General features: G+C 42.5%; 1 protein-coding gene across 1 annotated transcript in view; it reads right to left on the bottom strand.

Annotated features, from left to right (window-relative positions):
• Positions 1–78: 78 nt before the first annotated feature.
• LOC124038252 (neuroendocrine convertase 2-like) overlaps positions 79–13,048 on the bottom strand; it is a 78,273-nt gene continuing 65,303 nt past the window's right edge. The window contains exons 11-12 of the mRNA XM_046353878.1: positions 7,301–7,528; positions 79–1,253 (exon numbers count right to left, since the gene is read on the bottom strand). Of these exons, the coding sequence (XP_046209834.1) occupies positions 767–1,253; positions 7,301–7,528 (715 nt within the window). The 3' untranslated portion in view covers positions 79–766. The remainder of the gene's footprint in view (positions 1,254–7,300; positions 7,529–13,048) is intronic.

The raw sequence follows: 13,048 nt of genomic DNA, 5'->3' as shown, positions 1-13,048 counted from the left end.
CTCATTCAAATGACAAGACATTTCTGCTACCTTGCCTGTGCATTGCAGAGTGGTGCAAATCACTGAGGTGCTTTAACAAACAGCTGAATAGATTTATTATAGTATACGCAAAGGTTATTCTGCAATATGCTTTGAGGACCACAGGCTGCAAAATAAATCACACGATCCTTGTCTTGTTTATATAGAAACAGTTGCTTGTCACAAGAATAGAAACGGACAGAAGTATCACTCCTCTGTTTGCAAGATATTAAACTTTAAGTAGAATGACACTGAAAATAATTAAAAGTCAAACTGTACAACAGTTGGTTCAGCAGAGGTGGAGGTGTGGGGGAAAGCAAGAACACCATGTAGTGGGATGCATTATGTTTATATACATTTTTGTCATGTGTAAAAAAAAAAAAAAAAGACCGAAAGCCAGATAAGATCTTTTTGTTTTCTCTATAGAACAGATTATTTTAAGGTTACACTTTTATCATCAACATCGGATTACAAGAAACATTCATTGGAAGTAGATGGCTAATATAAACACAGAAAAACTAAAAGCAGAGAAGAGGGTGAAAGAAAGAAAATTAGAGAGGAGAGAAAGGCAGTCGGGAGAGAAGGTGTGAGAGAGGGCAAGATAAAGCGAGAAGGGGCAGAGAAAGTGAGAGAAGTGGAAAGTGCGAGAAAGAAAGAGGAGAAGTGAGAGAAAGATAGGAGAGAAGTAGAGAGCGAGACCGGCCCGGCATGCAGACCTGACCAGACGGTGTTTAGTTAGCTACGTCAGCTAGTTTTTACTCAGCAGACTTTTCAGACTCCTCTCCACTGCCTCGTCCAGCTCTTCCTCCAGCTCCTCCTTTTTTGACATGGCTAGTTTGGACTGGTAGTCGCGCACTATCTGGTCTATGTAAGGGGCACTTTGTGTTCCATGGAGCATGAGGGTCCACTCCTTCAGGGCCCCTCTCTGTGGCTCGTCTCCCTGGAAGCCCACCTCCAGGACCCAGGTCCCGCGGGGGTCCTCTCCCCAGGTGTGTGTGGTCATAAAGGGCCACTTGTCAAAGCCCACCTTGGCATCATCGTCCCGGGGCCGGCAGCTCAGCAGGATGGACTTGGTGCCCATGGGGGAGGTCATGTTGATGTTGAGGTCGCCACGGCGACTACCATTGACTGTGACCACAGCCTGAACGTGCTCCAGGTAGCGGACAAAGTTGTCCTTCCCCTGGCAGGAGTCAGTGGAGATGGTCAGGATCAGCTTGCCACCCGATTGGATCTTACTGAAGGGAAAGATGGGAGGGGGGGATTAGGAAGGTGAACGCAAAAGAAGAGTCAAGTGAGACAAAGGAAAAAAAGGTGATAAAGGGAGGATAATGAAAAGGGACAACAGGGGGAGAGAGATGGACAGAGGGATGGAGAAGACTTGAAAGGGAGACAGAATATGAAAGGTGGGAAAGAAAGGGTCAGAGAATGACAAAAATACAGGGAGATGGAGAAAGGAAAACATGACAGAAAGATATAGAGAAATGGGAATACAAAAATGTATTAAGGAAGAGAGATTTGAGAGAGGAAGAAACAGAAGGACAGAGAGAGAAATAATAACACAATCAGTATTCTGGTTAGCTCCTTGAGACCACAGGTGTCCCCTGTATCTAATTAAATTTGAGATTCAGCCTGCAGGTGCGGAGTATTTACCATAGCCCAGTCTGTCTAGACCTCCGCACTCACAGCTCCTTCTATTACCTGACCTACTTAGCATGGACCCAGCAGACCTGACTGAGCACTAGTGCTGCCTCAAATCCTGCTCCCCCACAGAAATCCAACAACTATAGAAACCATGCTTGGTTTGCCATGAAATTATACTAGGAAACCGAAGAGTGGGCTTTTGGTTAGGCTTAGACTAGAAAATGTTACCTACCCCTATCTTAGCTGGCATTCATTATTGGAGATTGAGATTCACTTGATAAATAAAAATAAAGCATTTCATCATCATAAAATATGCAATTGTATTAACTTTTTGCTGCAAAATAAATCTTTTTCCGTTGTAAAAACCTTTTCCGACAGTGAATATGATGATCACGGTGTTAATTTCATGCATGTCTCTCCTTTGTAACAGTTTCTTGATGTGGGGTGGCATAATTTCTCACATTTTTATTTTCTCTGGTGTGATGAATCACACTTTACCATGTGGCAGTCCGATGGACGAATCTGGGTTTGGCAGACTCCAGGATAATTTTACCTGCCCCAAAGCATAGTGCCAACTCTAAAGTTTGGTGGAGGGAAATATTAACGCTACAGCATGCAATGACATTGAAGACAATTCTGTGCTTCCAACATTGTCGCAACAGTTTGGGGAAGGTACTTTCCCGTTTCAGTATAACAATTGCCCAGTGCACAAAGCGAGGTCCATACAAAAATGGTCTGGCGAGAATTGTTTGGAAGAACTTGCCTGGCCTGCACAGAGCCCTGACCTCAACCCCATCGAGCACCTTTGGGATGAATTGGAAAGCTGACTGTGAGCCAGGCCTAATTGCCCCTCATCAGTGCCCGACCTCACTAATGGTCTTGTGGCTGAATGGAAGCAAGTCCCCACAGAAATGTTCCAACATCTAACGGAAAGCCTTCCCAGAAGAGTAGAGGCTGTTATAGCAGAAAAGGGGGGACCAATTCCATATCAATGCCCATGATTTGAGATGTCCGACGAGCAGGTGTCTACGTGAAGTGGAGGAGATCTTCATGGGCTATACTCGGCCTTGTCTCAGGGTAGTAAGTTGGTGGTCTGTTGATATCCCTCTAGTGGTGTGGGGGCTGTGCTTTGGCAAAGTGTCAATGGGTATTGTCAGACGGGGCCACAGTGTCCCCTGAGACACCCCCCTGTCTCAGCCTCCGGTATCTATGCTGCAATAGTCTATGGCGGGGGGACTAGGGTCAGTCTGTTATATTTGGTGGAATTATCCTATTCTTTCTGGTGTCCTGTGTGAATTTAAGTATGGTCCCCCTCCAGTTTCAACTGTTCTGCCTTCGGCTAACCTGTTCGGCTAACCCTAACCTGTTCAATTCCCAATTTATGCGACAAAACCAACTTCTTAAGAGGTTTAAAAAATAGGCTCGGTTTGACTCAAAATTCCATGATGGACAGTAAGGTATTGTTAGCAGAAGAGATGCTTAATTCACCAATACATTTCTTGGTAGTCCAAAAAATATTGCTATCAGGTTGTAAATCACAGATGGCCTGGTACATTCTTTTGCTGCCTCCACCCATTCAGGATGCACTATTTCCGTGTCCACTACTCAATACTTTGGGAACGATAGACGAATGTAACTAACTCTGGGAATGTCAATACAATCAAACTAGCAATGGCAATGATCACAAGTCAGTCATATGCTACTGTATCTATTTATGTAGCTATGTATTTACTGTAGCAAGCTAAAAACATAGAGCTTAACATTAGCTAGTTAGTTAGAGAGCTGCTGGAAGGATATCATGTCATTGGAGGAGTGGGTGAGCCACCAGACTTTTTCCCCTCATATCGTTTTTCGGTGGCTACAGATAGAGATTCAGGTGTCATTTGGTTATCTCGTGAGAAATTTAAATCACTTCGCTAGCTAGCTATGAGGAACTTGAACGACTTTTATCTAGTTCAGCATATCTCTTGCATTCGTAAATTCACTCTGGCTATCTACTCCGATTTCAGAGCACTTGTCTGAGTGAGCCAGAGCTCAAAATAAATTATGGATTTATAAATGCGCAACACCCACTGAATATGACCAGTGCCAGTAAACTTCTGCAAAAAAAGTAATTCAATGGTTGCCAGCAGCACAGTTAGTCACTAAGGCTCTGGCTAATGTAAACAAGCTAACCAGCACTACTCATTTGTGTCTGGAAGCAGCTAGCCAACTTTAGCCAGTCAGCTTGGTTGCTTAACTGCCATTGTGAGGAATGTGCAGATCAACCCTACTCCTTGGCCTGAGCGTTCCTGTATCAATAGCGCAGTGTATGCTCTGAACCCTCGGAGACCGAAAAGCTCAGAATTTATGAACAGACAATCTGACAATGCTCTGAATTTACAAACCACCCACTGGAGGCAATTTATTAACATACCCCTAGTTGTCAATCAATTTTTTTTGGCATTGGCAAAATGAGCGGGCAGGCAGGTAGGTAAGTTCCCATTCAGTTGCCAAAACATGGGTTGGGACAAGCATGCAGTGGCAGGCAAGCTGCAGAAGGACGCTTAGTAATGATCTAAAGTCGTACTGTTGCTACTGCCTGGAAACACACAGTCGAGTTCAAAGTGAATTATGTCAGGCCCATGTGGCAAATAACTTATTTGCATAAAGGCGTACTGTAGCTCTGATTGACTATCTGCGTAGACTCCAGTCCTGGACGAGACAAACTTTTTTATTATGTTTTATGGGTCGAACTGCAGAGTAACCACACAGTCAGGCAATGGACCAGACATACAGTTGAAGTCCGAAATTAACATACGCTTAGGTTGGAAATATCAAAACACATTTTTCAACTAATCCACACATTTCTTGATAACAAACTATAGTTTTGGCAACTAAGTTAGGATCATCTACTTTGTGCATGACACAGATAATTTTTCCAACAATTGTTTACAAACAGATTATTTCACTTATAATTTACTGTATCACAATTCCAGTGGGGCAGAAGTTTACATACAATAAGTTGACTGTGCCTTTAAACAGCTTGGAAAATTCCAGAAAATGATGTCATGGCTTTAGAAGCTTCTGATAGGCTAATTGATATCATTTGAGTCAATTGGAGGTGTACCTGTGGATGTATTTCAATGCCTACCTTCGAACTCAGTGCCTCTTTGCCTGACATCATGGGAAAATCAATAGAAATCAGACAAGACCTCAGAAAATAAATTGTAGACCTCCACAAGTCTGGTCCATTCTTGCATTTTCCAAACGCCTGAAGGTACCACGTTCATCTGTACAAACAATAGTACGCAAGTATAAACACCATGGGACCACGCAGCCATCATACCGCTCAGGAAGGAAACACGATCTGTCTCCAAGAGATGATCGTATTTTGGTGTGAAAAGTGCAAATCAATCCGAGAACAACAGCAAAGGACCTTGTGAAGATGCTGGAGGAAACAGGTACAAAAGTATCTATATCCACAGTAAAACGAGTCCCATATCAACATAAACTGAAAGGCCGCTCTACAAGGAAGAAGCCACTGCTACAAAACCGCCATAAAAAAATCCAGACTATGGTTTGCAACTACACATGGGGACAAAGATCGTACTTTTTGGAGAAGTGTCCTCTAGTCTGATGAAACAAAAATATAACTTTTTGGCCATAATTACCATCGTTGTGTTTAGAGGAAAAAGGGGGATGCTTGCAAGCCGAAGAACACAATTCCACCCATGAAGCACGGGGGTGGCAGCATCATGTTGTGGGGGTGCTTTGCTGCAGGAGGGACTGGTGCACTTCACAAAATAGATGGCATCATGAGGGACGGAAATTATGTGGATATATTGTAGAAACATCTCAAGACATCAGTCAGGAAGTTAAAGCTTGGTCGCAAATGGGTCTTCCAAATGGACAATGACCCCAAGCATACTTCCAAAGTTGTGGCAAAATGGCTTAAAACAAAGTCAAGGTATTGGAGTGGCCATCACAAAGCCCTGACCTCAATCCTATAGAAAATGTGTGGGCAGAACTGAAAAAGCGTTTGTGAGTAAGGAGGCCTACAAACCTGACTCAGTTACACCAGCTCTGTCAGGAGGAATGGGCCAAAATTCCTACACTTATTGTGGGAAACTTGTGGAAGGCTACCCGAAATGTTTGACCCAAGTTAAACAATTTAAAAGCAATGTCACCAAATACTAATTGAGTGGATGTAAACTTCTGACCCACTGGGAATGTGGTTAAATAAATAAAACCTGAAATAAATCACTCTACTATTATTTCTGATATTTCACATTGTTAAAATAAAGTTGTGATCCTAACTGACTTAAGACAAAAAAAATGTACAAGGATTAAATGTCAGGAATTGTGAAAAACGGAGTTTAAATGTATTTTGCTTAGGTGTATTTAATCTTCTGACTTCAACTGTAGCTAAATACAAACAACCCTACAGTCATTGCCAAAGGTTTTGAGAATTAAACAAATTTTAATTTTCACAGTCTGCTGCCTCATTTTGTATGATGTCAATTTGCATATACTTCAGAATGTTATGAAGAATGATCAGATGAATTGCAATTAATTGCAAAGTCCCTCTTTGCCATGCAAATGAACTGAATCTGCCAAAAACATTTCCACTGCATTTCAGCCCTGCCACAAAAGGACCAGCTGACATCATGTCAGTGATTGTTGAGTGTTGACGAGAACAAGGCTGGAGATCACTCTGTCATGCTGATTGAGTTCGAATAACAGACTGGAAGCTTCAAAAGGAGGGTGGTGCTTGGAATCGTTGTTCTTCCTCTGTCAACCATGGTTTCCTGCAAGGAAACATGTGCCGTCATTATTGCTTTGCACAAAAGGTGCTTCACAGGCAAGGATATTGCTGTAAAGTGATTTTCTCTGATGAATCACCTTTCTGATTGTTTGGGGCATCCGGAAAAAAGCTTGTCGGGAGAAGACAAGGTGAGCACTGACATCAGTCCTGTGTCATGCCAACAATAAAGCATCCTGAGACCATTCATGTGTGGGGTTGCTTCTCAGCCAAGGAAGTGGGCTCACTCACAATTTTGCCTAAGAACACAGCCATGAATAAAGAATGGTACCAACACATCCTCCGAGAGCAACTTCTCCCAACTATTCAGGAACAGTTTGGTGACGAACAACGCCTTTTCCAGCATGATGGAGCACCTTGCCATAAGGTAACTGTGATAACTAAGTGGCTCGGGGAACAAAACATCGATATTTTGGGTCCATGGCCAGGAAACTCCCCAGACCTTAATCCCATTGGGATCTTGTGGTCAATCCACAAGAGGTGGGTGGAAAAACAAAACCCCACAAATTCTGACAAACTCCAAGCATTGATTATGCAATAATGGGCTGCCATCAGTCAGGATGTGGCCCAGAGGTTAATTGACAGCATACCAGAGCAGATTGTAGAAGTCTTGAAAAAGAAGGGTCAACACTGCAAATATTGTCTCTTTGCATCAACTTCATGTAATTGTCAATAAAAGCCTTTGACACATATCTAAAGACACTGAGGCAGCAGACTTTGTGAAAATTAATATGTGTGTCATTCTCAAAACTTTTGGCGACGACTGTACATCTTAGTACTACTTCTATTTTCAGCCAGGTCGGTAATGTATTGTCTGTACAGTGCCCAGTCACTTACTGGACATCCTGCAATGATCCAGCCACGCAGTGAAAACGCTCGGGGACAGTCTTCCACTCCTTGGCCATCTTGACCATGCCGCCAGCGTCCAGGACACCGTAACCAAACAGGTGGTTGAATTCCAGGCCCACGCCGTTCCTCCGCCACTGGTGCACCTCGTCATGTAGCTGGTTTCTCTTGGAGGTCAGCACGGACAAGTGCTGCATGTCCCTCCATGTCAGGTTAGGACTGCAGAGGGGATGAAGGGGTGAGGGGGAGAGACAAGACAGAGTTAGATTTTTATTTATTTGATTGAACCTTTATTTAACGAGGCAGTCAGTTAAGAATAAATTCTTATTTACAATGACGGCCTGGCCCGGCCAAACCCTAACCCGGACGACACTGGGCCAATTGTGTGCCGTCCTATGGGACTCCCAATCATGGCCGGTTGTGATACAGCCTGGAATTGAACCAAAGTCTGTAGTGATACCTTTAGCACTGAAATGCAGTGCCTTAGAGCACTGCACCACTCGGGAGCACACTCGGGAGATGTGTGTATCAGGTGTACACAGGTGATAGATCAGGCAGTTAAAGGACGAAGGCAATCAAAAACTAGATTTTCCTATGTTTCATATACAAATTAAGTCGGGAGTTTACATTCACTTAGGTTGGAGTCATGATAACTATTTTTTCAACCACTCCACACATTTCTTGTTAACAAACTATAGTTTTGGCAAGTCGGTTAGGTTCTGTCTCCTAGAGATGAATGAACTTTGGTGCAAAAAGTGCAAATCAATCCCAGAACAACAGCAAAGGACCTTGTGAAGATGCTGGAGTAAACAGGTACAAATGTATGTATATCCACAGTAAAATGCGTTCTATATTGACATAACCTGAAAGGCTGCTTAGCAAAACCTCCATTAAAAAAAAGCCAGACTACAGTTTGCACATGGGGACAAAGATCGTACTTTTTGGAGAAATGTCCTCTGGTCTGATGAAACAAAAATAGAACTGTTTGGCCATAATGACCATTGTTATGTTTGGGGGGAAAAGGGGGATGCTTGCAAGCTGAACCACACCATCCCAACCGTGAAGCACGGGGGTGGCAGCATCATGCTGTGGGGGTGCTTTGCTGCAGGAGGGACTGGTGCTATTCACAAAATAGATGGCATCACGAGGGACGGAAATTATGTGGATATATTGAAGAAACAGCTCCAGACATCAGTCAGGAAGTTAAAGCTTGGTCGCAAATGGGTCTTCCAAATGGACAGTGACCCCAAGCATACTTCCAAAGTTGTGGCAAAATGGCTTAAGGACAACAAAGTCAAGTAATTGGAGTGGCCATCACAAAGCCCTGAACTCAATCGTATAGAAAATTTGTGGGCAGAACTTAAAAAGTGTGTGTGAGCATGGAGGCCTACAAACCTGACTCAGTTACACCAGCTCTGTCAGGAGGAATGGGCCAAAATTCACCCAAATTATTGTGGGAAGCTTGTGGAAGGCTACCCGAAACGTTTGACCCAAGTTAAACAATTTAAAGACAAATACTAATTGAGTGTATGTAAACATCTGACCCACTGGGAATGTGATGGAAGAAATAAAAGCTAAAATAAATCATCCTCTCTACTATTATTCTGCCATTTCACATTCATAAAAAAAGTGGTGATCCTAACTGTCCTAAAACAGGGAATTGTTACGGGGATTAAATGTCAGGAATTGTGAAAAACAGAGTTTAAATGTATTTGGCTAATGTGTATGCAAACTTCTGACTTCAACTGTATATTACCACACTATGAGATTGGGATAATACTGTGAAATTGTGAAAATGATGATCATGTAATTTGAGTGTAAGAGCTGTTTGAAAAGACCCCCTGAAATGTCACCATGTTTTGTGTGGGATGGAGTTTTAGCCTGCCTGGTGTCATCAGTTAGATATATAAATAAATACTTAGCTAGATATCTAATTGTGTCATTATCTGTGATATGATTCCTAAAAATAAGCCTGCTGGCTGTTGATTGCAAGAATAAATGGCGGCTAAGCCTAACCCTAACCCTTATGATGATAGCTAGGTAGCTAGCCAATAGTTATGACTTTTGAAAGCTCGGGCTTGGTAGTCAGCATGGTAACTAAATCATCCTGGTTTAGTTTACAACTGTCAATGTTGTATTTTTGTTGTGTACTATTAGGCTACATGTACACACACTGTATGCAATTATTTCTCTCTCCTCTCTGACACTGGTGGACTGTCCGCTCTCAGACCTTCTTGGGGACAACACTGTAGATATGTCACCTGTGCACCAAGCAGTCAATATTTGTTTATTTAACAAGGAAAGCCAGTTAAGAACAAATTCTTAGGAACAATGGCCTAGGAACAACGGATTAACTGCCTTGTTCAGGGGCAGAACGACAGATTTTTACCTTATCAGCTCAGGGATTCGATCAAGCAGTCTTTCGGTTACTGTCCCAACTCTAACCACTAGGCTACCTTCCACCCCAATAGAAGCTGTTCCTGTGGTGCCAAGGACAGACAGGGCTGGAGAGACTGGACAACATGCTGCTGAGTCTGCAGACAGGGCTGGAGAGACTGGACAACATGCTGCTGAGTCTGCAGACAGGGCTGGAGAGACTGGACAACATGCTGCTGAGTCTGCAGACAGGGCTGGAGAGACCGGACAACATGCTGCTGAGTCTGCAGACAGGGCTGGAGAGACTGGACAACATGCTGCTGAGGCTACAGACAGGGCTGGAGAGACTGGACAACATGCTGCTGAGTCTGCAGACAGGGCTGGAGAGACTGGACAACATGCTGCTGAGTCTGCAGACAGGGCTGGAGACAACATGCTGGAGGCTGCAACATGCTGGACAACATGAGTCTGCAGACAGGGCTGGAGAGACTGGACAACATGCTGCTGAGGCTACAGACAGGGCTGGAGCGACTGGACAACATGCTGCTGAGGCTGCAGACAGGGCTGGAGAGACTGGACAACATGCTGCTGAGTCTGCAGACAGGGCTGGAGAGACTGGACAACATGCTGCTGAGGTTGCAGACAGGGCTGAGGGACAATCACACCCACACAGCCTAGATTAAAATATAGAAAGGAGAATATGACGTGGTTTGTTTATGCTGCACCATAATGCAAGGGAAAGCAGTTATGCATCGTAGGGAACCAAAATTGTTTTAGGTTATGGTGCTCCAGTGAGTGTTACTCATTGTGGACATAGGCACTAGTAAAGGGAATCCTAGTCTTCACCCAAATAGCTCAGATTGTCACTGGTCATTTCACATCCCATGCATGCTTTTAATTTGTTCCCATTCTTACTTTAATATTAGGCTTTAGGCAGAGTGGAAAGTATAAGGCTATATGCCTTGTGTATTAGGTTATAGGCCTAGTATGTACAGAAGCAATTGAAGTTGTAAAAGTTAATAATTGTTATTAATTGCCTTATTCTTATCATATTGTTTTCAGGTTTGCATAACAAGATGTATTATTATTAAATTATTTCAATTATTTCAAAAAAGTTCTTGATTTCTTTATATTTTATTATTTGTGTATGTTTTTCCCATATCATATTTAATACTACATTTCATTTGTAATATGTTTTGGTGCAGATATGTGTTTAATAATCAAACCAGATAAGAAAGAGTTGGTAAAACTTTACAACAAGATACCATTTGTAAAGGGTTTATAAAGGGTTTGTAATTACGTTATTCATGGTTATTTAATCATTTGTAAATGCATTATAAACCTTTAATAAATGGGTTATAACAAACTGGTCAAAATGCTGCGATAGCCAGTCAGTGATTTCCAAATAGTGAGCCACTATTTGTGTCCAGCTATTCACCATTTATACATGCACTTACAAATGTGTATACTATTGAACCTTTATGTATCATCGTGCAACATTGTTTTAAATTGTTGCACAGTTAAACAATAGTTATTTTATCACTTTTGGGTGTGGTGCATTGTTCCTCTGTCCCAAGAACAGAAATAGTTCCCATGACGTGTCTTGCCGACTCTTGAAACCTTGATGATGATCTTAAGGCCATATTATAGGTATTGGCTTCTGAGAAATTCCCCCGACTTTGTGAGATCTGCCCATCTATGAAACTTGTTTGAAGTGAAGATGACCTGGAATATGCCCAGAATTTTGTGTTGACATTGACATCATGTGACAGTGTGTCTGTCACGCCCTGATCTGTTTCATCTGTCTTTGTGTCTCCACCCACATCCAGGTGTCACCTGTTTTTCTCATTAGTCCCTGGGTACTTATTTCTGTGTTCCCTGCTTGTCTGTTGCCAGTTTGTCTTGTTTGTCAAGTCAACCAGCATGCTTTTTCCTTCTATCTGTTTTGCTAGTCCTCCCAGTTGTGACCCTTGCCTGTCTGGACTCTGAACCCGCCTGCCTGACCATTCTGCCTGCCCTGACCTCGAGCCTGCCTGCCACTCAGTACCTTCTGGACTCTGACCTGATTTTGTCTGTCCATGACCATTCTCTTGCATTCCCCTTGGATTATAATAAATATCAGAGACTCAAACCATCTGCCTCCCGTGATTGCATCTGGGTCTCGCCTTGTACCCTTATAGTGTTGTGAAGAATGGATACAGAATTTATGCTGGATGATTAAGCACGCTGCTCAGCTAGCTAAGTAGCTAGCTGGCGAGTTAATGTTTGCCAGCACCTCTGTCCTATATAGCTTGCTAGGAAACGTTAGCTTGCTAGCTAGCATTAGGTAAAACCTAAAACGTATTTTTGAATAAAGAAATTCTGCTTGATGATTTAGCGCAAGACGATCTTTGTTATGATATAGTTAGATAGCTAAGTACATCACGTTTGCTGACTAGATAACTTCGCCAGCTAGCAAACATTAGCTGCCAGCTAGCTAGCTAACATCAACATGACAGAATTTCCAATGCAATTTCTTTAGATGGCTTTTTTGGATTAGTACGCTAGTTAGTTACCTAACTTTTGAATTCGGGTCCTGTCTCTAGCTTGTTAGCTGGTACAAGTGTAACACATACTGACTAATGAGATGACAGCAGTTGTTGAGCACCAAATGGTTATGTACTAACATCAAACCTCAAAATATAAATGGAAAAACCAAAGCCTGTTACACCTTACCTTTAAAACCACTTAGTCCGCCCCATCCCGCATGCGGGATCGTGACTACAGCCTCAAGCTCATTACCATAACGCAACATTAGCGATTTCTAAAAATTGCAAATGAAATGAAATAAATATGCCTGCTCTCAAGCTTATCCTTGTCTTAACAATCCTGTCGTCTCAGATTTTCAAAATATGCTTTAGAACCAGAGAAAATCAATAATTTGTGTAAGAGTGGTGATAGCTAGCTTAGCATTTAGCGTTAGCATTTAGCACGCAACATATTCACAAAAACCAGCAAAGGGATCAAATAAAATAATTTACCTTTGAAGAACTCCAGATGTTTCAATGAGGAGACTCTCAGTTACATAGCAGATGTCCAGTTTTTCCTGAAAGAATCTTGTGTAGGACACAACGTTCCGTTTTGTTACTATGCATTTGGCTACCGAAACTAACCGAAAATTCAGTCACCTACACGTCGAACTTTTTTCCGAATTAACTCCATAATATCGACTGAAACATGGAAAACGTTGTTTGAATCAATCCTCAAGGTGTTTTGTCATATATCTCTTCATTGAAATGCCAGTCCTAGAAGCCTGCATTCTTTTCTGATTAGGATGGAAAAATACTGGTAGGTGACTTTTGCGCACCAATTTCCACACAGACA

Source organism: Oncorhynchus gorbuscha, linkage group LG06 (assembly GCF_021184085.1).
Source record: "Oncorhynchus gorbuscha isolate QuinsamMale2020 ecotype Even-year linkage group LG06, OgorEven_v1.0, whole genome shotgun sequence".
In the NCBI taxonomy this organism is placed as follows: Eukaryota; Metazoa; Chordata; class Actinopteri; order Salmoniformes; family Salmonidae; genus Oncorhynchus; species Oncorhynchus gorbuscha.
This window is presented reverse-complemented; position numbering and strand designations above follow the sequence as displayed.